A 27,272-nucleotide genomic window follows, 5' to 3' on the forward strand; every position below is an offset into this window, starting at 1 on the left:
CTTTCACCTCATAAAACTGTATTGTGTACTCTGTGTGTGCACATAAAAGTTATCAACCTCAAAGTTTCAAATGCGAACTCAAAACTCTAAATGTTGCAGCCTTCTAACTAATGACGGATTTTTCTGAGGTTTTTCATCTGTATTAGCTGTATATATTGACTAAAGGGCGGCCAGGTGGTCCAGTGGTTAGCGTCACAGTGCAAAGGTCGTGGAGTTTGCATACTTCTGCCTGCATGGGTTTCCTCCAGGTACTCCGGTTTCCTCACACATTCCAAAAACATGCACGGCAGGCTGGTTGATCACTCTAATTTGTCCCTAGGTGTGAGGTTGAGCGCGGATGGTGAGCGTCTCTGTGTGCCCTGCGATTGGCTGGCAACCAGTTCAGGGTGTCGCCCGCCTAACTGCTCGAAGACAGCTGGGATAGGCTGCAGTGCCTCCCGCGACCCTTGTGAGGATAAAGCGGATCGGAAAATGGATGGATGGATGAATATTTTCTAAAGGAAAAAAACAAAGTGCTGCCTCCAGTGGCAGCTGAGTGTACTGGAGCCATTAACATTCAGCTGTCATTAATTCATAATTATTAGTACTTCTTTATCGCAACAACTATACAACACAGCTGTTGCATAGTATTCCATTGATTTTGATGCCATGTTTAGTTCTACTTTGGCAAAGCTTTTGTGAGCCGAAGCAGTTACAGCAGACATGGACATTGCAGTCTTGCCGTTTAAAAAGAGAAATAAAATAAAAGCAAAACATTTCAGCCGTTTTGTCATGTTGCGAATTGGCTGTCTTTGAGCATTAGTAGGCTTGTTTTGTTTTGTTTTGTTTTTACAGAAATAATGGATTGGTTGAAAACAAATATAAAATAAAATAATTATTCTAATATTAATTTTTAAAAATGGGGACTTTGTGAACGCCAGACCAAGATAATTCGGGCTACCTCTAAGAGTGCAACCCATTTACCTTTCTTTAGGAATAGATGCCTTTTTGAATCTTCGGATTGTCACAGATACTTCCTGCAACAAGTCGCAGCCTCTCATGTTTTCTACTTTCTTAGAAGATGCTTGACAATCTGGTTTAACTCCAGACACCTTGTCCTGCAAAAAAAACATCACATTGGTTTGCTTGAAAGCCTGCTTGAAAGCATACATGATGAATTTTACAACTATATCGCAAACCGTCAATCTAATGACCACACACCTTGGAGGCCTGAGCCCTCTGAAGCAAGGTGGACAAAGAGTGTGATTTGGAGCACTGGGGTTTGGCACTGGGCATTCTCACAACAGGTCGGGGGCTGTCCTCCATGTTTTTGTCACTCGCTGCTTTGATATGAACCAGGAAGGAGCGGTATTTCCCACCAGCCATGCCTGCAGGCAAGGTATAAATTGGACTGGAGAACATTGATACATTAAACTTCATTTATTGGTTTCATTAACCCCTACTGGGTTCAGGTTAGGTTTGCCTTTTCATACCTTTGACCAACTTTGGGCTGGTGAGACTGAGCATGCCAGCATGACCCGAGAGATCCAACCCACTGGCAAGCCACACTGGTCCACACAAGATATCCTCTTTGTGCTCTTCTAAGAATGGACATAACATGGAGCCTACAACAAATACATGGCAATGTTTTACACATGTTGGACAGTAATCGGCCTTTAACGCAAGCATAGTGCTTCAGTTCAATCTCAGTTCCAATGTCAAGTGTGATTTTGGTTATTTTTCCTTATTTAGAAAGGGTTGGGCCAAAGAAAGACATTACCTTTGCTAGACTTTATTAAAGTCACTGTAAAGTGAGAATTATGTATATAGTATGTCTTTAAAATTTGAGTTATTTAAAACAAAAAGAAAACTTTTTTTTTTAAAAAGGCTTCATATACATAAAATAAAACTTCAAAATTGTGAAAAATCAAGCCTTTCTCTCCCCTCTCAAACACTGTCGGTGTTTCTGCTGAAGCACACCCCAAATAACTGTCAAGTGTCAATAAAATAACACACAAGCGCATGGCACCCGCTCCCATTGAGTGCCAATATGAAGAGATCGTGGGGCCCTGTCGGACGTGCCATACGATGTAAAGTAAATAAATAAATAGTCGTGACACACCAGTCTTTCCATGTTGTGGTCAACAGTTTTGGATTATGTGACACTATTGGGGGTACGACGCTTTAAGACGACTCATAATTGGCCATGAAAGTGACCGTTTATCTGCGACGTGGTTATCGGGCCCAAATCGTGCAGTCTGGGCTTGGCATAATGAGGATATAAGATAAGATATCCTTTATTTGTCCCACAATGGGGAAATTTACAGCCTCCAGCAGCAAGAATGTATGTAGAAAGAAGAAGCGAAAAAAAAAACAACAACAAACATCTTTCAATTAAATACAATATGAACACAAATGGATAAATCGCAGTACTATTTACAATTTACCTTCACATCATTTAATTATTATTATTATTATGATTGTTATTTTTTATTCATCAGCCTGACAGCAGTCGGTAGGAACGAGCGTCGGTATCTCTCCTTCTTGCAGCGCGGGTGTAACAGTCTCTGGCTGAAGGAGCTACCAAGTGCTGTCAGGGCGGGCTGGAGGGGGTGGGAGGGACTGGCCATCATAGCTTTTAGCTTAGCTTAGTTAGCATCCTTCTCTTCTTCTCTTCTTGTTGCCCACCTCCTCCAGAGTGTCAAGGGAGCAACCCAGGACAGAACTGGCCTTCCTGACCAGTCGCTCCAGTCTCTTTCTGTCCCGGGCCGAGATGCTGCCTGACCAGCAGACAATGCCATAATAGATGGCCGAGGCCACCACCGAGTTATAGAACGGTGTTCTATATGTGGCAGTCATATGTGGCGTATATCTATATACGGAATATGCGGTAAAGAAAATGCATTGAGGTATGAAAGACTTCAATTCTTACCCGATGTGTCCTCTATGTCCATAAGCTGGATATCCTCAGTGAAGTCGTGCATTGAAGGTCGACCATTCTTCTCCCCATTGGCATGGAGGACATTGGAAAGTGGGAATGTGATCTGTCTATCAACGGCTGTCTCTGTCAAAGAAATATATTGCTAGGTGATCAAAGGCCCAAAGGCTGAAGGGTGAATGTGAGGATGTGTCGAGCTGATGGGATGCTGAATAAACAAGTGAGGTGCAAGACGCAAAACCGTTGACACAAGTGTCCATCCTTTTTTGTGTTTCAAATGTTAATGTTTTATAATTTTAGTTACAATGTGTTTGTACAGTGGAACAAGTGAAGACTAATCGCACTTTTGAGCCCAACGTAGTACATACTGTACACCCCAAAAGCAGATCTGATAGAAAATCTTGAGTTTTCTTTCGGAATAAATACTTTCTATGGCAATGCTCCACTAAATACCGGTGATGCACATTCAGTCCCTAGAACATGTTCGGCCAAAGACGGCCCCAAATTTTCAATTTCCGTCCTCAAGACTTGTCACCAAAACAGGATAATGTGATGATGCGAGCCAAAATGAGCACAGCAGCTGGCTATTTGCCTAGGGCGAGAAGGCTGCCTAAGTGCCAAGGACTGCCACTCCAGCGGCTGTGAAAGTGTGTGCATTGCTTGGATGGCTGTCGAAACCCGGTCACTCAATGAGCCGCAATCATGATCGCACATTCTGAGTGATGGTGGAACCACTGTTATCTGTTTCATCGCTTATGCTTTTTTCATTTGACCACTATACGCCTCCACGAACAATGCCATAGAGCAGGTGTCCTTGTTATATACACGGCTTTGACATTTCTCCAAATATCAAGAACACTCTGCATAAGACTGTCAAGATATCCCAAATTTGTTGACAACCCACTTTAAAAAGTTGACACGAGTAATGTGATTTCCAGACTACAAAACACACCTGATTAAAAGCCACAATGGTTGAATTTAGCCATAAAAACAAATTTGTACATACACTGGCGACTTCACATGAATAGCCACGTGTAAAAGTTGGATATTTGTAAAGAAAGAGGTCACACAAATTGATTTTAAAAAATGTTTTTTTTTTTACTTGAAACAATGCCAAAGGCAGTTAGTTAGTCACGTCCCAGAACCTCTCTCAGTCTCTTACTGTCACTCGAGGCAAATTTGGCGACAAGCTCCACCACTTAGGACTTATGCTTTTGGAAACTAATTTGTTACATGTTGGGGAGACGCAGGGGATGCACGGACTTAAGTCCGCGAGGGGATATTTCTGCAAGGCCAAATTTGCTGCCCTTTCATCTGTTGTGAGTGAGGCCGTCACACTGTAAAAAGGGCTAGATTAATGGCACTCGTTCCCGATACTCATTATACTCAAGATGCGTATTTTCGCTGCGTATTTCTCTTTTGAGAGGCAGTTTGCCACACCCTCATGCACGCGTACTCCAACCGCAAATGGCTGATGAACATTCAGCTTGAGGGCAGACTCCACCGTGACATGTGTGGTGAGACGTGATGACATGGGTAAATCTATTGACTGCTTCGAGCTTATCAGTAAAAATTCCTGAATATAAACCGTGTCACATTAAAAGCCGCAAGGTTTAAATAATGGGGGAAACAGGAGCATATTACAATCCGGAAAGTACGCCAAGGCCGATTTAAAAATCCAAATGTCCATGTTATGTAATTTCTTCTGCTAAATTTGAAGTAAACTGATTCAAACTACAGACATTTTTTGGATAGTTTTCCAGGTCCCGAGTGATGTTACTCTGACCTGCCTCGATGGCTCATATTTTTCGTCACTTCTGATGCTCCTTCCATGAATTTATCATGGCCTTGTAACGGTGGTATTTTTTTCCTTGCCATGTATTTTAACTACTCGCGGTGAGTTTGTTCATTCTGGACTCCTAATTAGTTTTCTATGGATTGCACCTATAACAAAAATGTCGCACACTAATAATTATCATTATGTAGTCACCAACACATATTACTATTTCATGGAAAATTTCAATTTGATATACACTGGTTTCAATGATAATTTTTGTTGTTCCGAGATTTACCACGTTTCATTGCTTTACCCAAGTCAGTGGTCCCCAACCTTTTTTGCCCCATGGACCGGTTTATGTCAGACAATATTTTCAGGGGCCAGTATTTAATTAGTGGCGGAAATAATAACAAATAATATGGTATGAGCTGCATGAAAACTGTGGCGTTTTCGAAATATAATAACAATGAACAGTGCCATCTCGTGGTAATTGGAGACAATGACACCTCAAGTGTGTGTTTTATGTCCAGTCTACTTCGTAATTTTGTTTTAGTCGCCATTGCTGCAGAAAACCCCAGCCTCACACAGGTAGCATGTCGGAAATAGCAACAGTGCTATTGTGGCGATCTCAGAATATTCAGCCATAACTTCAATCCAGTTGTCTCAAACGTCCTTGTAAGGCCGCAGTCATTTGTGATCTCCAGCAGTTTTTTTACTAAGTTTTTCTTTAGTCTTTTTTTTTTTTTTTTACATAATCGGTCACGGGACGCAGAAGCGTGGTTTGACGCGTGTCAAGCGTGACACGGACGGATGTAACGGAGAATCCGGTAATTTTTCAAAATAAAACATCTTTCGTATTCCAAAATAAACAAAACGGAATTAAGGCAAGTTCTTTCTGTGCGGCCCGGTACCAAATGCCCTGCAAACCGGTACCGATCCGCGGACCGGTGGTTGGGGACCCCTGACCCAAGTGACTAAAATTAAAAAGACCACAGAGCTGTCTAATAATGCTGGTCTCATATAAATCAATTAATCTTTGAAGTTTTACATACAGATAGATTTGGCAGCGTGCAGAAAACAACCCAACTTAGAATATATATATTCTTTTAAGGTAATGACATTTCTTTTGATGATTCAATTTTCTGCGTTGGTTTGGCCATTTTCAGGGTTCTTTTTCAGCCAAGAATTTACATTGCGGTGAATGCCTACTACATTTTGCCACAAACATGGGGCCACTGATTGCCAATTAAGGTTGTCAAATGTAACTAATTTATTTTAATTTTACAAAATGAGTCTAGGAAAAAAGAAAATGTTGGCCTTACCATTGACCTTTCCTAGGCCGGGTGCTTTATTCTTCAATAAAGTTATCTGTATCTGAGGAATGTTGACAATGTTGGCATTCAGGACAAACTTGAAGTCCACATGGCCGACCATGCAGGCCTTCGGCAGCACCAGTTCGAAGACATGCTCATCCCAGCTGGAACTACACGACGCACAAACACCACTACATCACCTGCTGATAAATTCATTTGGCCATACCAAGTTGCCAGTGTTGCAAACCTATCACTCTGAAGCTTCCAGGTGCGGGTGTGCTGAGCTGCATCCCCATGGTGCTGCTGGTGGAGATGCTGTGGATGGCGTCGTTGCTGCTGTTCTTGCTGTACCTCGACCCAGCATGGTGGCACAGTGGCTGAGAAGCGGGGAGTCAATGTCTCAAAGCGCGTCAGCTCCACCAGAGACATTAGGCTCTCCGTCGTCAGCGGTTGGTCCACCAGGAGCTCGACACCTGTGCAATAATATTATGTGGTATGTGTGGGAAATCAGGCAAAATAACAAAAAATGTCATTTAGGATGTAACTTATACCTGAGATCCCCGGACTAGAAGGGTTAGAGGAGGGCCTGGCCCAGTCCAGTAACAGTTCTGCCCCTTTAGAAATGGGGCCATCAATAAACATGTCTCCATCATCTATATCATCACAAACTCCTCCAATTTGAAGGAAATGAAGCTCTCCACCTGTCAAGAAAGATTACAATTAATACTAACATACACAGATGCTTCATTTAATCATTCTGCTTAAAAATTCTGACACCACACCCTAAGCATCCTTTGTTTCACTTTCACGAAATTAAAAAATATAATTTAAAAAGCAGGTCACCTTAAACCTATGGTGGCGCATGACCTGCATCACCAGAAGTTGTTCGCAGTCAGCAGTCTGCAATTGCAGCTTGCGATCACAGCTATTGCATCTCTCTCCATCTCTCCCTCCCTTCCTCTCTCTCCCTCCCTCTCCCTCAAAATACTGCATCGATGTGAAAATGCTCAGTAAAATAATATCTGATATCAAAAGGACTCTGGCATTTTCGCAATTCCAAATATTGTACTGTGCTTTCTTATCAACTATACTAAAGCACACACAAAAGAATGCCCTTTTACTGCCAGAGATCAGCAGTGATGCTGATGTAATTTAAACACTTACCTTTAGTGCATGCACAAAGGCGGTCAGTCCCAGAGCAATAAGTTACAGACACAAATGGGTCTATCTCTTCCACTGCTCCCTCTTTCTTAGGGGGTTCCACCTTGGTTAGAACCTCCAATGTCGACAGGTCCAGGATCATAATATTCCCACCCTGTGTAGTCACCACTAAATGGCCCAGGCCTGCCACTTCTTGTTTCTTGGACTCTTTATGATTGGCAGAGGGACTGGTAGCGTTAGCACTGCTGCTGCTTGTGGTTGTCCCACAGGCAGTACGAGTTAAAGGTGCAGCAGACCCTGCCAAGGGCATTCCAAACCGTGGAGTGCCATTTTTTGAACCAGAGGGAGGCTCCTCTGGAGTCTCCTCACTGTCATCTTCCCTGCTATCAAGCACATCTGGAGGAAGCAGTATAAGGGAAGTAATTGCATCACAAGGCTGGCATATCTGCTGCACCTTAACAGGTTCCTCATCCAAGGTTACAATACGGGTAGAGTAGTTGAGCTTATAGAGTGCAAGATAGCCGCCGCCGCTTGAGCACATCTGCTGGTGGTCCCCGGAAGGCAGGATGAAGGGTGCTTGGGAAAGTGTGCCCTCTTGGTGGTTAGCTTCCACTCCATTGGCAACTGGATGAAGGGTGTCCCTCTTTTGCTGGTTGCACAGAGCAGAGTGCAGGCGATTCAGATTGTTCAGGGCTTCCACCTGGTTCGCCGCACTCAGAGATTCTGCGTTGCATGGTTGCAGCCCAACTAAAAGGTGCACACCATCCCAGCACGGTGTAATTGAGTCCACACAAAGATTCTCCTCCTCAAACTGTTTGGGTAACCTCAAACACTGTACTAGCGTTCCAGGTCGAGGCGGGACAGATGCAGTAGCAGCAGCTAATGTGTTCCATTTGTCCATATGACCATCAAAGCCAGCCAGATTGTTTGCAGAGTCAGCAAACTGTTGGATATATGTGATAGGAGGATCCTGGAGAAGGAGCTGCTCGTGTGAGTCAAACTCCATCTCGATAATTTGCGGCACAGTGAAGGTTTCATCGTGGAGACCCTTGCTCATTAGGTTGTTCATCTGAGCAAACACCTGCCCCGAGGTCTTGTCATCTGTCTCTCTGATACTGTATAATAACAGCACGGGTATAGTCCTGCGCACAGATGACGCAGAGGAGGGACTTGGAGGCTGAGAACCTCCCAAGTTAGAAAAGCACTGTTCTTGGGCAGCAGTCTGGGAATTACACGTATCTATTTCCATGGGACCTTGGTCCTGGATAGGTCCCGCTTGGAAGGGTTCCGGGCCCTGAGTTCTACAAGGACCATCAGACAATCTGCGAGTTGAAGGTGGGACTGTGGGGTGAGCTCCAGCTGTGGAGTTGCTAAATGCTGTGCGGTAACTGAGCAGGCCTCCAGCCAGCAAGCAGGGGAAAGGAATGTTGTGCTGCTCGGGGACCTTTTCCTTTGCTTTGGCCTGGTTGTGGGTCTTGGCTTGATTCAGTGAAGGATTGGCACCAAGCTCCTCCAGGTCTTTGACTGTGTCCTCCAACACACTGGCCACCACCTCCCACTGGAGCTTCTCTGGCTGCTGGAGCACACTGAGCGCTGTCACGCCTAGGCTCAGATCCATGCTCTCCCACTGGGACGGCTGGCCTGTAACAGAGGACAAATATGTTTAAAAAGTACAGACATATCTTCAAATTTAGACAAATAAGGCCAACATTGAGGGCAACAGCTTATGAATGGAAATAAAACTACAAAAACAAATTCTGTGTGTGCAGGTAGAGTACCTGTGACTGACTCGGACCGGGAATGCTCATCACTGTCTGAATCCTCCAACTGGTCATCACTTGGGAGATTATTAATAAATAAAGAGTGGTCAGGAAATTACGGAATACAACGATATAACACAAAATGAAATCAATCTCTTTCTGATACATTTCCAATCCTCACCACTTTCTTAGGAAAAGCACTCAAGACATTTTTTCATGTATAGTTTTCCATGCAGTTCGTAAGATATTCAGATGTGAGACCAGGAAAAAAATTATTGTCATTCAAGGCCTTTCTGTTTAAGGCATTATTATTCACAAATATTGAGGACCAAAGTCAAACACTCTGGAAATGTATCTCCAAATTCAAACACAAGAAACAAATCTTTGTGAACTTCAGCTCAAGGAGTATGGACAAGACTGGTCCTCTATATTTTTTGCGTTGTCACCATATATTTCATAAAATAACGCAATCATGAAAAGAATATTAAATATCAACTGCAATAAGGAGGAGGAAAATGAATCGTTCAGCTCTACTATTTAGAATTTTGTTCTAAATACAACCAGGTTGTACCTCGCCTCTCGCCCAAAGTCAGCTCAGATGAGTTGAGTCTCAAATGCAACACCAGTGAGGATAAACAGTATAGAAAACTGATGGACGGACAATTTGATTTCCTCAATAGAACAACATATACATATTAAGATTTTATGTGGGTGACAAATGTTATTTTCGTTCCTTTGTTTTTTATGCATTTTATACTAGCATCATAAAACGACGTCAGAGGTTCCTCTGTACAAATAAGGCTCACCTATCCCCCTCAAGCTTGGGCAAGTCTGAGCACGAGGAAGACTCCTCAAGCCAGGCCAAAGTCGGTCTCCGTGACTCAGTCGGCATCTGCTGGCTGTGCTCACCGCCACACAGGATCAGCTGCCTCAGGATGGCTGGGTCATATGGGTTAATGTCAAACTTCAGGTGCACCTGTTTACAACAGCACACTAATGAGACTGACCATCCAAAACAAGACTGTCATTTTTGATTGACACTCTTCATACAAGACACACCACCGATGGTACCATGTGTAATCTGACCTTCATCATTTTGGAGACATCCCAAATACAGATCTTCCCTCTCTTTGTTGCGACTGCCAAGAACTGTGGGCAGCTGCCAAAGCCGGAGCAGGCAATTTTGTCTGTACTGTCAGGACTGTTGGGAAACTGAGCAGGACAGGTTGCCAGTGTCACTGACAAGGGGACATTTTGTGTGTGCTCGCCCTTAACAAATGGACAATTTGGGGAGTGTCGCTCATGTTCTGACCTGGGTATAATGGAGAGATGCAAAATGGCAAACAGAACATACATACTGTGTACGTAGAAAATACACTTCGACATTATGACATGGTCAAATACATTCTGTAGTTAACAGTATTCACTCACCACGGCTCATCCGTTGGTTCCCAGCACACCAGACATACACTACAGGTGAAACACATGGCTCTGTCATCCCCTGATGAAGCAGGCTATGTAACGAGAGAGAGGGTCGAGGTGTTTATAGCCACTTATACAGCTGTACTACCAATTTGTTAACTTCGCACGACTTGTTTTTATCACTGAATTCCTGCATATTTTAAAGATCATGTTTGAATGTACTTTAAAGTCCAGCATCATCTTGTATTGGTACCATAAACCACCATCTATGACAAATTTAGTTAGACACGTTTTTCTCAGAGGTGATGATGGGTATGTGTAAAGTTCTCTCTGAACCCACCTGGTGGTAAAATCCTGCCTGAGCCATTGGATCAGGTTGAGCCCACCTATACCCAGCATGTGGCCATGATGTAAACGTCTCCCTCCTGTTAGCCTCGCTGTACATTAAAGATCTACAGGGGACAAAAGAGCATCACAATAACATATTCTATATGTTTCTATATGTGATATCATATTCTGGAATTGCTGTAAAGTATATTTGATTGTAGGAGACAGTTTTTGGTGTCAGTGTACAGAAAAAAACTGCCTTGGAGCTGAATTTACTGCTGGATTATTCATTTACTCTTTTATTTTTAACCACTCATACTGTTTGGAGACACAAGTGAGGTGGACCCTGTCTCAGCTGAAATTTGGTGGGAGGCAGCGCCCCACCTTGATCTCCGGCAGAACTACGACCGCATCCTGAGAAAAGCAAATTCATAGCGCTGAGCCCAAGTAGGCTGTGTTCCGTGGTGACATTTGTTGAGGCGGTCGACCGGAGCTATGGCCATGGGGTAGTTGGTGCCTGCAGAGGCGGCAATCCACAAATCAGTTGGCTGATAGGGCTAAAGAAGGCATCTTTTCAGATTTTTTTGCCCTGTTAGAGCCCAGAGGCAGCTGATGGATAACTGCAGAAGGCTAAGCGGAGCACGGCTTTGAAGCTTACTGAGGTGCAAACTTGGTAGTGCGATTGGAAACCACTTACAAATGGATTCAAGGGAATTCTGGTAAAACCTATGTTGGGGAGTTCTGCAGAGGAGGGTCTATCAGTTATTTCAAGTTCATGGACAGTGGAGGTCTACTTTTTCTGGTTCTGGAGATTACATGGAAGTTTTCCCAACAAGTCTACCTGAGGTTGGACCTGGAGATGGCGGTCGACTGGGTCAATCATAGCTTTCTGCGGAGGGACCTTTCGAGTATTGGTTACTGGAACCCCTAATACAGGTCATTCGACCCTTGTAGAACCGATGCCAAAGCTTGGAAAATCTATTATGGAATCCTGGTGCAATACCACACACAGTTTGTGTATTGTACTTCTCAATTCCCGAATGCCGAAATATAGTATTACGCTTTGAAAGATAATTACTTTTGTTTAGCTTTGCATAAAGCTTCTCATGCTTGGACCAAAATTCCAAAATGATTAATAGTAGGGATGTTCCGGTCAGGGTTTCATGCTGCCGATCCCGATCATCCATGAGTGTGATCGGCCAATGTCCGGTGTAAAACTTATAGCTCTACAGATCTACAGGGCGATTTTTAAAAGATTCATCAATCCTGCACTTTTTCAACGAATATCGACCCATCGGACACTGATCAATTAGAGCATCCCTAGTTAATAGAGGGGTTTCTTTCCTCTTTTGCAGGTTTCTCACCTATCTACAGAGCGCCCAGGCCCCACTCCAAGCTCAGGTCGGGCGCTTGACAAGAGGTAGGAAAGTCTGTCCATAATGGATGAGGCCACAGACAAGGCAGCAATGTTCTGGTTAATCTTCTTGAGCTCACTGACAATGGCACTGGCAACCAGCTTCAGCACATGGTGAGGAAGCTGAAAGGTTACTGTCGCCCACTGAGAGGAAGAGGAAAAAGACCAAGAACTTTAGGGTTATTAAAAAATAAGCAGATCACATACTGTACATATGTAGTACATTAACATTAGTGGTGCAACAGATCATATATCCTTGATGATCCATATGGTTCAGGCATCGCGATTCGGGCTGCCAATGGTCCGTGGATTGGTTGGTGGGGTGGAGGGGGGGTGCATCCCCATTCACTATAATAGCAAGAAAGGAACTTGAATCATGTAAGTCAGATTTATGGAAGGATCTTGGCAACTACAGGTGAACTGAATTCACAAATAGTTTTAGTGACTCATAATAAAATAAAATAAATGATATGATTGCATATTATTTTTTGTGTGTGTGCGCCATCATTTTGACATGTCAAGGAAGCTGCAAACATTCTCATAATTTTAACATGCCACCAACACAAAGGCAACCTTTAAAATAAGGCTTCCCACATGATACAATGATGCAAATGCAATGCCTGAGGAAGCTTTTATTTTGAAGTCGGCCTGCATGGGGGAAGTGATGGAAAGCTTGACTTGTCTTTGACATTTCAGTCTAGCCTCGTCACAATTTTTTTATTGCAATGACATAGGCGTTAGCAACATCAACACAATACCCTCCCAATCTTCAATTGCTAATTTTGGACACTAAGAAACCACTAGTCAATAACACCGTCATTGTATGATGCGGCACAATTTTGATGGCGGTGCGGACACCCGCAGCGGCTCCTCTTGTTTTATGAGAGGGAAGGAATGCCATCTGCGCTGTATGTTACACATACGTACAGTACATTTGACAATAAAGTTGTATTCAATTAAATTCAACAAGCGTCCAGCTAGAGGCTAGCTGGCCATTAACTGCTAGCAGCGAGTGCCCAGCTGGCAACAGCAAGTAGTTCCTTGGAGTTGCTTTGCTTTGCTTTATTTTCAATGACGTGGACATAGGCTGGTTTATAATTCACTCTGCATACATTAAGGAAAATGATTAGACTCAAATTGCACTGAAATTGTCTTTTATTCACGGTCAATGTAATAAAATAAGGATGTATCCTCCCTTATTTTGCACTTTGTCTAAACTAAAAAATCTAAACTGCCATATTTGACATTTTGAGTTGAATGTTTTCAGTTAATTTGATGGGCAAAGTGTTTATAAAATAATGAAGGCTAAGCGGCTGGATAGATGGATGAAGACAAAGTTCTGTTTGTGCCCCCCGCCCCCCATGCAAATAGCCATCTGATCCATGATTCATACCCATGATCCAATCCGAACCGAGTTTTTTGATCCGTTGTACCACTAATGAGAATGATTAAAATAAATACATTAACTTACATGTTTTGTTTTGGTTTGTTTTTTGTCAAAACAAGATGCAAGCGACACATACATAGAAATGTAACATAGTTCAACAAATGTCTCTATGTAATGCAAAAGACAAAAGTGATGTTCCACAATTGTTTGAAGTCACGGCACAGCCGGCATTAAACCATTTTGTCATTGATTACATAGTAGTAATTGATTAATTTGTACTTAATCCGCATTATGATGCATAACAATGTCATTCAATAAAATTATGACAGCTCATATGTAAGTATTCCAACTATGCAATTTTTTAAAAATAATGGCTAGCCATACATTTGCAAAAAGTACAAATAAAAAATGACCTGAACTCGAGAAAACAACACGGCCTATATCAGGAGTTGGAGCAGTGGCATGAACGAAACAAGACTTTGAGGGAGTGTTCAGTTTTTGGTCAAAGTGAACCATTGAGATCATTGCGTGATGATCGTGGAATTAAGCAAATCTGGATTGGCAAGACTTTCTCTCTCATGGTAGACACAAAAGTGACGCAACATACAGTAAGAGCAGGATGTTAAAGGAGGCTCCGATACCAACCTTGGCCACTTTGTGATTGGCTGCTGTCTCATGTGAGGTATTCTTCAAGCCTTCTTTTAGCTGTACGATAAAGAGTTCATAGCCCTTTGTGGTCGAAATGTCAATCTTTTCCTGGCAGGCTGACAGCAGATGTTGGGCCTAAGCAGACAAACAGATTTATTGGTCAAAACAGTGCAGATTCCATTTCTTACCGGGGCCACAATGTTCTCTTGTTACCCGAGCTTATTAAACATAGGAAATAGCAAGGCACCTGGTATTTCAACTGGTGTTCTACAATGCAGTCCAGCTCCACGATGCTGCTAGTAGTGGTGACAGTGCGATCGGACAGTGTATTGTATTGAAAATCACTTGTATTTGTCCGATATCAGAAAAATTAGATCAATACTGAAAGACACCTCAAATACAATAACGGTGAAGTTCCAGTGAGCTATTTTTTTAATATGGCTTTAGTTTTCCCAGAGACATTTATTTGAACTACGGCTTCAGGTGATGCCAAATTTCACGATGTGTCAAATATATATATTTTTAATTGAAGGTTGAACACATACAACAAGCTGAAATCTCGTAGATCCTAAATAACATTTTTATTATAAATATTGAACTTGGGGGAATAATTTTCACGAGAACACGCACAGCTCACTGGCTCGCATTGACTTGAATAATAGCCGCAGCCGAAGCTCCCTTGGCGGTCGCCCCGCCTGTCGATCGTGAGAGCGTCTCAAGGGTGGCCTGGTGTGCCAGATGCCAGAGAGTGACGACAACCGAGTCATTTTCTTTTACCTTTGCTGCCGGATACTACAATCGTATGGACTGAACACTGGATTTCTTGCGATTTTTCTACGCACTTTCAACATCCCAGACGAGAGTCACCAGTGTGATTTCCGTGGATTGTTTGTCAAGCAGGCGGAGTCAGTGTAAGGAACATATACAAAACCAGGACAGCCAAGCCAAGCTATGGCTAAACTAATGGCTAAGTGTTAAGGAATGATTCCGCTAGAAGTAGTAGTAGAACATTGTTAATGAATTTCATCTTGCTATGAAAACTATTGACACTAGTCTCTCTCCTGAACATCTGCTGAAGTACCGGTAGTTTAAACAAAGAGTGTAGGGTGAAGTTGGGGTCCTATTTCCCTTGAGTGATTAACAGTCCCCTGGCTGTCTTCTTTTGCGTCCCCCACATCGTAAAAGTCCCTGAAGGCTGTCAAGTTCCTTTCGAAGAGGAAACCTAATCTCAAGATTTGTGGACCAGCAGATATTCTCTGTACTTTGTCAAAATGCCAAGATCGAACTTTGCTTGACTTTCTTTGTTTCAGATTTTTACATAAGGGGAAGGACTGCCCGCCCCTAATTAACATAATTAACATACTATGCCTATATGTACTAAGGGTGTGGAAAATAATCGATATTAATCGATACATTGATTCGCACGTGCGCGATCCGAGTGCATCGGCTCATTCACTGGGTACGACGCGATTGACGGGTGAAATCGCGATTCATCACGATGCATTGATGGGTATCGGTAAAATCGCGATTCAAGCGCCGTTTTATTCATGTTAAACGTCACATTTGCCCTTTCCTAGGCGCAATGAATGCACCATCATTGCTTTGCGTTTTGTGTTGAATACGGATGGTAGCCGTGCGTCACATACAGTCCAGTACACAACTAGCGAAACATTATGGAAGTTAGCGCACGCAGCAGCAAGGAAACTACTATATTTAATGCAGCCGCAACATTCAAATCTTATGTTTGGAAATACTACGGCTTCGAAAAGAAAAACGGAAAGCTTGATAAAACCTCCGTAATTTGCAAGGAATGTCGCACTAAGAAGCAATACAACGGCAGCACCACAAATATGCAGACCCACTTAAACCGATGGCACCAGATCACCGACAAGTTACCCTCCCGCTTCCCCGCCCAGTTCCTCGTCGGACACCGGAGAAACTCTTGGTAAACCAGGTCAGGATCAGAAAAAAATTGCCTCTTATTTTGGGAGTCCCCTTGCAACTCACTGTGACCGCGCAATGGCTATAACTAAGGCCACTGCTTATTTCATATGCAAAGACCTCCAGCCTTAGCGTGGTGGACAACAAGGGTTTCAGACAGCTCGTGCACGTTTTGGAACCCAGGTATAAAATACCAGACAGGTCTGTGTTCACTTACAAACATATTCCCGATGTGTACAACAAAGTGAGAAGTGAGATTATTGTGTCGCTGAACAGTGCGCAAAGAGTTGCACTTACAGTGGATGGGTGGACATCTTGCGCTATAGATTTATATACATATATATATTATTATTATATTTCATATAAGACACTCAGTGAGAATAGTCTGTTTGTGTTTACACTATAGCAACAGCTGTGAGTCTCAGGTGCCAAATTGTTTACATTTTCTTTGCACAAAACCCAATTGTGAAAGGGCTTAAATAAGTTGTCTTACAAGTTCTACTGTTTATAAGGAATAAAGTGGCATCCTTTTTGTAATACCATACTGAATTCCATCTTTTTAAAAGCTTTTTTTCTTTGCTTATTTGCATCATGTTTAATTGCACAATATCGCAACAAATTGCATTGTATCGTATCGGATCGCATTGATTTGAACTTAATGTGTATCGAATCGTATCGCATCGTGACGACGGTGAAACGTATCGCATCGTATCGCCAGAAAATTCCATGTATCGTTTAAGTATCGCATCGCTGGCAGTGGATCGTGATGTGTATCGAATCGTCCTCAGTGCTGAGATTCACATCCCTAATATGTACGTGTGACTGAAGTTGCTCGGGGCTTCCTGATGAAATCTGAGACTCACAGGAGCCCGAATCGATTCGTGTTGTGTTGTGATAAACTGTAGAAAAGACTACGTGGTGTTGGGTCTTCTTCCACCTTATAGAGAAATAAAAGAACCTGTAACCAAGGAAGGGCCAAGAGCAAATTGACAGTTCCCATTCCTCAACACTAAGCTATTGGCAAGCCGCTCAAACCTCCGCTGACGAACCTCTCTACATCCAATGCCAGATCCATAACACAAAAAATGGATGATCTGGAACTACAACTCGCAGGAAAACTCTATGTTCATGGACACGAAAGACGATGTCACTGCACTGTGTCCGACTGTCATGGTCGCAATCAATACTTTTTATCATTTGGTTTTACTTTGGTCTTCACATGAAAATGGCCAGAAGCACTGAATTATTCAGGATTCTGCCTTAAAAAAACAAAAGACAATTATAGGAAACCATCACGCATGCAATCCCGCTGTAATGTTCCTGACAGATTTTTCAAAAATATTAACATTAAGATAAATTGTTCAGGAAGTGAATTTCTATAGATTGACATCTCTGTGAATGTGATGCAGTCAAAATTTTTGATGATTTAGCACTGGTGCAACCAGTACGAAAAGTTAGTTGAGAGCCCTGTTCTACCTCCGTGACTGGAAGCTCCATCTGAATCAGATCCTCGGGTTTGGTCACTGGAGGTTGCAGGGCTGTGTCCAACAGCAGAATGCCGTTTAGGTCCTTCCTGCATCCCACTGCATAGTCGTCAAGAAAAAGCACCTTATCCACAGCAGGAACGTACTGACATCTGACACGACCGCCGGGTTTAACTGGAAAAGCAACAGAGGGAAAACAGAACATAATCAGATATGTACAAACTCTGGCAATAAAAGTGTTTTCAGTCATTTTAAGTAAATGTCACATCACATGGTCTTGCATCAATGAAGATTTGTTTTCGATGCTGCAAAAAAACCAAACTATTAAATATAAACATAAAACCAGTGAATACGTAAAGCAGCTGTACGGCGAATACTATGTGGCGGTCAACTAAATATCTTTTTTTTAATGTGTTTTTGTTGAGGGGGGTTCCCCAGTTTTGCTTTGTAAAACCCATTCAGAAAAATTATCATCATACGTAATATCAATTTTAGCGGGCGCTACAGTGGTTTACTGGTTAGCACGTGCTAGCGTGACTTTTCTACGGGTCTTGTGCCGCATTCCAAAAACATGATTGGTAGGTTGAGGAAACGTTATAGATTGTCTCGAGGTGTGGTTATGAATGTGAATAGTTGTTCATCTGTGTGCCCTGCGTTAGCTAGCAACCATTTCACGGTGTTCCCCGTCTGCTGCCTGAAGACAGCTGGGATAAGCTCAAACGCACCATGACCCTTGTGAAGATAAGAGATTCAGATAATAAATGGATGGGTGCATTTTACATTTTATTGCCCAGCCCAAGCAACATGTTGATGAAGCTACATTGTACTGAGCAGCCAGGACAGTGACTTGAGCCTCGCTTGGGTCTGTTCGTGGAGATACTCGATGTTTTGTGAACTCATGCATGATGGCGGTTTACCGAGGTTTGACTGTACTCCAACCATTTACAGGAGTTGTACACAAGTAATACTGGTCTCATTATTTATTACACATAATTCTGTATTATAACCATCTTAATCATATCCTTATAATACAAAATGAAACTTGTTGATAAGGTAACAGGAAACATTATGTGCGCATGCGGGTTGCTATTTTAGCCCGCAAGTTGAGAAAGCACCTGGATGATGAATCAGGGTGATGGTGGGGGGAAAAAAAATTTAAAAAAAACGCCAAAAGGTGTATTAGTTACTACATTTAATAAATGTCGAATTTGCTGAGTCATTAGATCAAAAGGCTAATTGCTATAAAAATATTATGAAACAGTCTTATTCTATAATTGTTGTAGACATGGTAACTATGAATAAAACAAATTTTAATTGAATTTTCTCTGTGTGCCACAAGGGGATGTTTTATGAGATCCATTTATTTTGTGCAATTAAGTTGCATTAACTTGAATCCAGTTGTCTCAAATGTAATTTTAAGGTTGCCGTTATTTGCGATCTCCAAGCAGCTTTTATTCATTTTGCGGGCTTCAGCGTTTTGTTTTTGAGCGTCATCAGTCACGTGACCGAGAAGCGTGGCTTGACGTGATTCAAGCGTGACTCAGACGGATGTAACGGAGAATCCGGTAATTTTTCAAAATAAAACATCTTTCGTATTCCGAAATTAATAAAACAGAAATAAGGCAAGTTCTTTCTGTGCGGCCCGGTACCAAATGCCCTGCGGACCGGTACCGGTCCGCGGACAGGGATTGGGGACTCCTGATCTAATGGAACCGAAAAACAATTTCTGTAAATTTCAGAAATTCTCAGGCCTGCAATCTTAATTCTTACATGCAATGCTAAAGTGAGCAATGCAAGGAAATTGTGCAAGGAACTGACCTGGGTATTACTATTTTACACACAATGTTAAGTCAGAGTTTGTTTTATATACAGTATATATATAAAATTCCTCGTCTCACCCCCCCCCCCCTCCCTCTGTTGCAACCACTCATCTAGTTTGGGGGTCACTGCCCCGAGTGCTCCGACCACCAGAGGCACGAGCGTCACCTTTACCTTCCAGGCTCTCTCCAGCTCCTCTGTGAGCCCTTGGTATTTTCTCGTGTTCCTTCTTTCTGATGTTTCCATCATTTGGGACCGTTACATCCACTACAACGGCTTTCCTCTGCCCTTTATCTATGATCACGATATCTGGTTGGTTCGCCATTACCATCTTGTCAGTCTGGTTCTGGAAGTCCCACAGGATCTTCGCTCTGTCATTCTCCACCACCTTCGGAGGTGTTTCTCATTTTGACCTTGGTGTTTCCAGTCCATACTCCGCACAGATGTTTCGGTAGACTATGCCACCTGGTTTATGGCATTCCATGTAGGGTTTTCCCTGCCAGCATCTTACACCCTGAAGTTATGTGTTGCCTCTTTGCACAACCTACACCTTGGGTCTTGTCTGGTGTGGTATATCTGGGCCTCAATGGCTCTGGTGCTCAGGGCCTGCTCCTGAGCAGCCAGGATGAGTGCTGTGTGTACTGTGCTGTCCTTCAGGCCAGCCCTCTCTAGCCACTGATAGGACTTCTTGAGATCGGCCACTTCAGTTATGGTCCGATGGTACGGTGGTACATCCCGTGTAGGGGCTTGTCCTCCAATGCTGGTCCCTCTTCCAGCGCCTCATAATCTTCTGTTCCCCATTGTCTGAGACATTCTCTGAGTACGTCATCCGTTGGAGCCTTCTCCTTGATTTTTTGCCCCAAGCGGGATTCAAACCACCGTCTCCCGTATGCCAAACCGATGCCTTACAAACTGAGCTATCCAGCCGCCAAAAACAAAGTATGCAACCATGGCTTAAATCCACTATAGGCTGAGTACTAGTTTACCTTAGATGTGCACTTTATAATGTTATATTGCTCCATTTTGATTCCATAAAAAGAGCTGTTAAAGCAGCTGTTGTGTGACAAAATATTTTTTCACTGTTGTTGATAGACGGTAATATTGTGTGAGAGATTGTGTGAATAACTGCTCCAAGTGAAAAATGTTCATGTAAAATTGAAAATCGAAATTAGTTCAGTAAATATTTGCATTTTGCACATAGAAAACTGATTCATGATTCCATGTTGATGAGAGCATTAAAATAGGAAAAAAATAGGACACAAAATATTTAAATGGAAATTCAGAAACGATAACACATTTGTGAGGAATCACGATTAACTTTTAGTAAATTTGAGTTAACTATTAGAGTTGCATTTTTAATTAGATTAAATATTTTAATCGTTTGACAGCTCTATAATATATATATATATATATATATATATATATATATATATATATATATATAGTGGGAGCATATAACTCCCACTCTGGCATCCCTTCACTGGCTCCCCATTCATTTTAGAGTTATTTTCAAGATCCTACTCTTTGTTTTCAAATCTCTGAATAATCTCGCGCCACCTTACCTCTCTGAGCTCATCTGCCCCTACACACCTGCCCGGCGCCTCAGGTCTGTGGACTAGTCTTTGTTAGAGGTACCAAGAGCTAAACTGAGGCTCAGAGGGGATCAAGCCTTTTCTGTTGCGGGTCCCTCTCTCTGGAATGACCTCCCACTGAACATTCGGCAAGCCTCCTCGCTGCCCATCTTTAACGCCCTCTTCAAAACTCACTTGTAATCTTTGCCGTTCGACTCAGCTTGATTTGTCCTTGATTTTACTGCTTGGTGCTTTCCACAGCCTTTATTACAGATTCGTCTTACTGTTTATTGTGTATGTTAAATTGCTCCATGTACAGCACTTTGTATGCAGCGATGGCTGTTCGAAAGTGCTCTATAAATACTGACGACTTGACTTGATATATATATATATATATTGTATATATATAGGGTGATCCCCCCCCCAAAAAAACGGGCCCCAACTCTAATTAGGCCCCGTTTCTTAGTGTTTTGTCCGAATGAAATGAAACTTTGGCCATAACTAGTTTATTGTATTCAAAACATCACATCAAAACACTGGGGTCTTTGGCCTTTTGTTCTCCGTTCTACAGCATATGTTCGAGATGGCCTCCATTTAGCTCCGTGCATTTCTTGCACTTCAGCACGAAGTTGTCCATGACGTTCTTATAGACTGAAATGGCAATGGCTCTCATCTCCTCCCTGATGGCTTTCTTGAGTTCTGTGATGTTTATGGGTTTCCCTGCGTAGACTCTGTCCTTAAGATAGCCCCAAAGAAAAAAAATCTGGGGGGGCTTAGGTCCGGGCTATCGGGTGCCCACTCAAGATCAGTCTTGAGACTGATCACTCGGCCTCCGAAGTTCTCTTTCAGCCAATCTTGGGACAGGTTTGAGGTGTGAGAACTTGCTCCGTCTTGCTGGAACCAAAACTTGCTCATATGCGACGGGTAGATGGTCTGGAGCTCATTCTTGAAGGTTTTGAGGACCTCCACATACCGCTCCTTGGTGACTGTCACTGCTGCTCCAGATTCTTCGATGAAGATTGGTCCAATGATGCCTCTGGACAACTTCGTGCTGCGCCTCAAGAAATGCATGGAGCTAAATGGAGGCCATCTAGAACATATGCTGTAGAACGGAGAAAAAAAGGCCAAAGACCCTCGTGTTTTGATGTGATGTTTTGAATATAATAAACTAGTTATGGCCAAAGGTTCATTTCATTCGGACAAAACACTAAGAAACGGGGCCTAATTACAGTTGGGGCCCGTTTTTTTTTTTTTTTGATCACCCTGTATATATGCATATTATATATTAGAGCTGTCAAACGATTAAAATATTTAATATAATTAAAAATGCAATTGTCATAATTAAATCAAATGAACTAACAAATTAATCGTGATTACTCACATATTTTTTATCATTTCTGAATTTCCTTTTACATTTTTTGTCCTATTTTTCCCCCATTTTAATGCTCTCATCAACTTGGAATCATGAATCAGTTTTTTATGTGCCAAATGCAAATATTTACTGAAATAACAATTTCACTTTTCAATTTTACATGAACATTTTTCAGTTGGAGCAGTTGTTCACACATAATCTCTCACACAATATTACTGTCCATCAACAACAGTGAAAAAAAATATTTGGTCACACAACAGCTGCTTTAACAGTTTTTTAAATTAAATCAAAACAGAGCAATATAACATTATAAAGTGCACATCTAAGGTAAACTAGTACTCAGCCTTGTAGTGGATTTAAACCATGGTTGCATACTTCGTTTTTCTCAAGTTTGCTTTGAACACAGCAGTCTGTTTCTGTATGTTTGTTGGAGAATAACGAGACCCCGGACACCAGTGTTCGTTATGTGCCGCTGTATTCAAAACTGCCGGCCGTACAAACAAGCGCAAGCACTTCCCCCGTGCTGCTGGGGCAAACCATTCTGAAAGAGGGGGGTTTCACTCCCCCTAACAAAGTCAGGCTATGTTGATTATGTTGGTACTTCTTGCGCGGAAGTCTCTCTACGGTTTATGTGTCTACCTCATTTCGGATGACTACACTTGGTTCGATGACAACACTGGAGACGTTTTTTTTTTTTCGCTAGGTCGCTACCACTGCACCGCTGAACTTTCGTTGTCATGTCACCGCCTCTGCGCACCGTCACTGTCAGACGAAAACAGAGAAGTGCCACCCGCTCTATTTATATGGACACGGAACGCTGTAACCTTCCACACAAAATAGTTCCAAAGAAGTAACAATCGCGTCAGTGGCATACATCGTATACCTGTATGATACACAGAGAGAAAAGAACAGGTAACTTTGATCTTGTCAGTGGAGCAATCTGGCAACTTTTTTAAAGTAAACTTTCCATTCATAAACTCTTAAAAGTATCCGTTTTTGGTGTCTCGCGCTGCCATGGCTGGCAAAACAGACATGGGCGTGGACTTCTGCAGCGCGCTTGTTGTTTTGTTCTGGTGTATTTATAGAGCAACGTAACATCCGCTTGTGACATGTGCCGCGTTAATCTCGCGAGAAAAAATTTAATCCCGTTAAAATTAATTTAAATTAATGCCAATAAAAACGCGCTAAACTGACAGCTCTAATATATATATATAAATAAATATATATATATATATATATATATATATATACACACACACATACTCACACTCACTCACTCACACACACGCAGATCATTACAAAAAGAGTGCAACATAAAACAAACATAAATGTCGCATTAAAAATTACACACTGGTGTCAGAAACATACAGTATGATCAGGAATAATGTCCTTACAACTTCATGAATTAAATGCATTGCGTTATGCAATGCATTCTGGGAACCAAAAGCTAAAGTTATCTTTTCTAATCATATATTTACAGGTGACCGGGCCTGCAAATAGAGAAAATCCGCATTGAAGTGACATTTTTGGATTTTTTTTTTAATTTCATGCATGATAATTATTTTATTGTTTCTGTCAAAAATCAGCATCAATCTCAAAAAAAGACTTATCAGATACTGTCTCCAGGCTGAAATCATGCGGGTTACCTGTTCAATATTTTTTTGAAGTAAAGAGGACAGTACCTATTTGAGGGAGGCGTTTGTCTTCAGTCGGATGAAAACTAAGGCACATCCGAGTTCCATATTCACAGTTTGCTTCTAGATGAACATTTCACCTATTTTGTCCATAGTCTCACTGGCTGGTAGAGCCAAAATTAAAAATATCAAAGAGTTGTAATCGTTTGGGCAATTACACGTTCAACACCCCAATCAAACCAGTCAAGTTGGTCTGAGCCTTTTACCGCCTGCACACTTCAACAACGAAGTAGAATTGGAATACACATGCATCATGTGAAACTAATGACAGGGATCAGTAATGAACCCTGTTCATTCGAGGTCACACACCAACACTAAACAAAAAAATATTTTGATAGATATACAGTGCCCTCCATAATTATTGGCACCCCTGGTTGAGATGTGTTTTTTAGCTTCCAATTATTTTATTTTTTTTCTAAATAATATGGGACCTTAATGGAAAAAAAGAGAAAAATCCAACCTTCAATACAAGTGCATTTATTCAGTGGGGAAAAAATCCCACATAAAGAAATAATTATTTGACATCAAATCACCTGTTCCACAATTATTGGCACCCTTAACAATTCCCAGGAAATAAATATAATTGAAGCATTTCTGTCATTTCTACAGTAGTTTACAAAGTTTACCAGAGTATGTAGGAACATTTAATTAGTAATTCATCACTTCCTGTCTCCCTGGGGTATAAATATGACGTGACACCGAGGCCATTTCTCTTATCCACTCTTAAACATGGGAAAGACAAAGGAACACAGCATACAAGTGAGGCAGATGTGCGTCGACCTTCACAGGTCAGGCAGAGGCTACAAGAAGATTGCCACTCAACTGCAGCTGCCCATATCCACTGTGAGAGGAATAATTAAGAAGTTCAAAACAACTGGAACAGTGGTAAACAAGCCTGGACGAGGAGCCAAGTTTATTTTGCCACCACGCACAGTGAGGAGGATGGTAAGAGAAATCAAAAGATCTCCAAAGCTCACTGTTACAGAATTACAACAAATGGTAGCATCCTGGGGTCACAAAGTCTCCAAATCAACCATCAGGCGCTGTCTACACGCCAACAAGCTGTTTGGGAGGCATGCACGGAGAAAACCTTTCCTCACTCACAATCATAAACGCAAGCGTCTGGAGTTCGCCAAGCGGTATTGGGGCTTCAACTGGGACCGTGTGCTTTGGTCAGATGAGACCAAGATTGAGCTTTTTGGCAACAAACACTCTAAGTGGGTCTGGCGTACCACGAAAGATGCGCATGCTGAAAAGCACCTCATACCCACTGTGAAGTATGGGGGTGGGTCAGTGATGCTGTGGGGCTGTTTCGCTTCCAAAGGCCCTGGGAACCTTGTTAGGGTGCATGGCATCATGAATGCTTTGAAATACCAGGACATTTTAAATCAAAATCTGTTGCCCTCTGCCCGAAAGCTGAAGCTGGGTCGTCACTGGGTCTTTCAGCAAGACAATGACCCTAAACATATGGCCAAATCTACACAGAAATGGTTCACCAGACACAAAATCAAGCTCCTCCCATGGCCATCTCAGTCCCCTGACCTCAACCCCATTGAGAACCTGTGGGGTGAGCTGAAGAGGAGAGTACAGAGGAGAGGACCCAGGTCTCTGGATGATTTAGAGAGATTCTGCAAAGAGGAATGGCTGAAGATCCCTCTTTCTGTCTTTTCCCATCTTGTGAAACATTATAGGAGAAGATTAGGTGCTGTTTTGTTGGCAAAAGGGGGTTGTACAAAATATTAACACCAGGGGTGCTAATAATTGTGACACACATTATTTGATGTCAAATAATTATTTCTTTATGTGGGATTTTTTCCCCACTGAATAAATGCACTTGTATTGAAGGTTGGATTTTTCTCTTTTTTTCCATTAAGGTCCCATATTATTTAGAAAAAAAATAAAATAATTGGAAGCTAAAAAACACATCTCAACCAGGGGTGCCAATACTTATGGAGGGCACTGTATATATATATATATATATATATATATAGACATTGCATTGTTTTGACAAACAAAAGCATGATGGGTCCGAAACTTGATGCGGTACGTCCATTGAGAATGAAGCCACTGTTTACAGTGTCAAACAGTTTCCGCAATGCCGGCAACTGAGTAGCTGAAGAGTAAATGACAGTTCGCACGGTAGTGTAAACGATGCGACTACACCTGATTTAGAGGTAGCCCGGTGGCTGGAATCCCAACCATTTTATTTCGCACTGTCACCAAATTTAATCTTGCAGTTCTTCCCAGTGTGTATTTACACAAGACAAACGCGCGATGGATGCTGAGCCATTTATTGACAAAACACACTGATGTAGAAAAGTTCAACCAGCGAAGTGCTAAGTGGACCAGGTAGCTGTTAGCTTTCCTTCTCCAAATGTCATGAATCTTAGGACGCACCCAGTAACGTGGTCAACAAACACTGTCGGTACGGAAGTAACCTCTCATACAAAGTATCAAACATACCAATGCGCAGTGTCAGTGTTTTAATTGAACTATCAATCGTGTTTAACTCATCTCATTAGGCCCCAAAATAACTGCTAATGTTAGTACGGCTAGCGCTAGCAAGATGGGATCGAATGCTTAGCCGATCTATGTCATGTTGACAATCCGTAGCCAAGTGCGACTGCCCGGGTTCGGAAGTCGAGCTCCGGTGCTTACCGTGCTGCGCAGAGGCCTGGAGAATCGCTCCCGAAGTGCCGTCAACGACTTTAATAGCCCCTTTGCTGGTGACTGCTAGGATAGCATTGAGGGCCGGGTGGTATGAAAGGCTTCGCAGGCCCTCCTCGTCGCAACGCAGGCAACCGTCTCGGAGTACAGTCCAGTCAGAGGGGGTGGACGAACCGGAGCCCGGCGAGGCCGCGGCCGCCATTTTCCCTTACTTTTCCCTTCCCGTCCCTTCTCGATTTTGCTACAAACCGCTGACACACTCAAGAAAACTAGACCTACAGGACTAGCTCCGGGCTGTCAGTCCTCTGCCGCTGCTGATCCGTTCTGCTGCTTCTTCCCGTCCGCCCGTCAGCGTAGCAGCGGCTATTCACTAACAACGCTGAGAAAGTCCTGTCAGGGTTCGCCACTGTCAGTTACATGATAATCAAACGAAACTGGCGTAGCCGGTGTCACATCTCGCGAGGCTGTTGTGTGCAAACGAGAACAGAAAAATCACTGTGTCTCGCATTGGTGCAAGTATGAACGACACATTGTTGTACAGTACTTTCCACTGCCACGAGCGCCTATTAAAAAATCTCATGAGTATTAGTAAATTGTTT

The 27,272-nt window shown here is 42.4% G+C and overlaps 1 protein-coding gene across 3 annotated transcripts in view; it reads right to left on the bottom strand.

Annotated features, from left to right (window-relative positions):
- birc6 (baculoviral IAP repeat containing 6) overlaps nucleotides 1-27,099 on the bottom strand; it is a 116,567-nt gene extending 89,468 nt beyond the window's left edge. For all 3 annotated transcript variants that reach the window (XM_052080968.1, XM_052080969.1, XM_052080967.1), the window contains exons 1-17: nucleotides 26,665-27,099; nucleotides 17,544-17,725; nucleotides 14,124-14,261; nucleotides 12,042-12,235; nucleotides 10,691-10,802; nucleotides 10,360-10,442; nucleotides 10,015-10,240; nucleotides 9,735-9,904; nucleotides 8,947-9,005; nucleotides 7,172-8,809; nucleotides 6,559-6,708; nucleotides 6,255-6,480; nucleotides 6,017-6,177; nucleotides 2,912-3,043; nucleotides 1,473-1,604; nucleotides 1,201-1,367; nucleotides 964-1,097 (exon numbers count right to left, since the gene is read on the bottom strand). In XM_052080968.1, coding sequence (XP_051936928.1) covers nucleotides 964-1,097; nucleotides 1,201-1,367; nucleotides 1,473-1,604; nucleotides 2,912-3,043; nucleotides 6,017-6,177; nucleotides 6,255-6,480; nucleotides 6,559-6,708; nucleotides 7,172-8,809; nucleotides 8,947-9,005; nucleotides 9,735-9,904; nucleotides 10,015-10,240; nucleotides 10,360-10,442; nucleotides 10,691-10,802; nucleotides 12,042-12,235; nucleotides 14,124-14,261; nucleotides 17,544-17,725; nucleotides 26,665-26,875 — 4,115 coding nt within the window. In that variant the 5' untranslated portion in view covers nucleotides 26,876-27,099. The remainder of the gene's footprint in view (nucleotides 1-963; nucleotides 1,098-1,200; nucleotides 1,368-1,472; nucleotides 1,605-2,911; nucleotides 3,044-6,016; nucleotides 6,178-6,254; nucleotides 6,481-6,558; nucleotides 6,709-7,171; nucleotides 8,810-8,946; nucleotides 9,006-9,734; nucleotides 9,905-10,014; nucleotides 10,241-10,359; nucleotides 10,443-10,690; nucleotides 10,803-12,041; nucleotides 12,236-14,123; nucleotides 14,262-17,543; nucleotides 17,726-26,664) is intronic.
- Nucleotides 27,100-27,272: the final 173 nt, after the last annotated feature.

The sequence above is a fragment of the Hippocampus zosterae genome, chromosome 11 (genome assembly GCF_025434085.1).
Source record: "Hippocampus zosterae strain Florida chromosome 11, ASM2543408v3, whole genome shotgun sequence".
NCBI classification, from domain to species: Eukaryota; Metazoa; Chordata; class Actinopteri; order Syngnathiformes; family Syngnathidae; genus Hippocampus; species Hippocampus zosterae.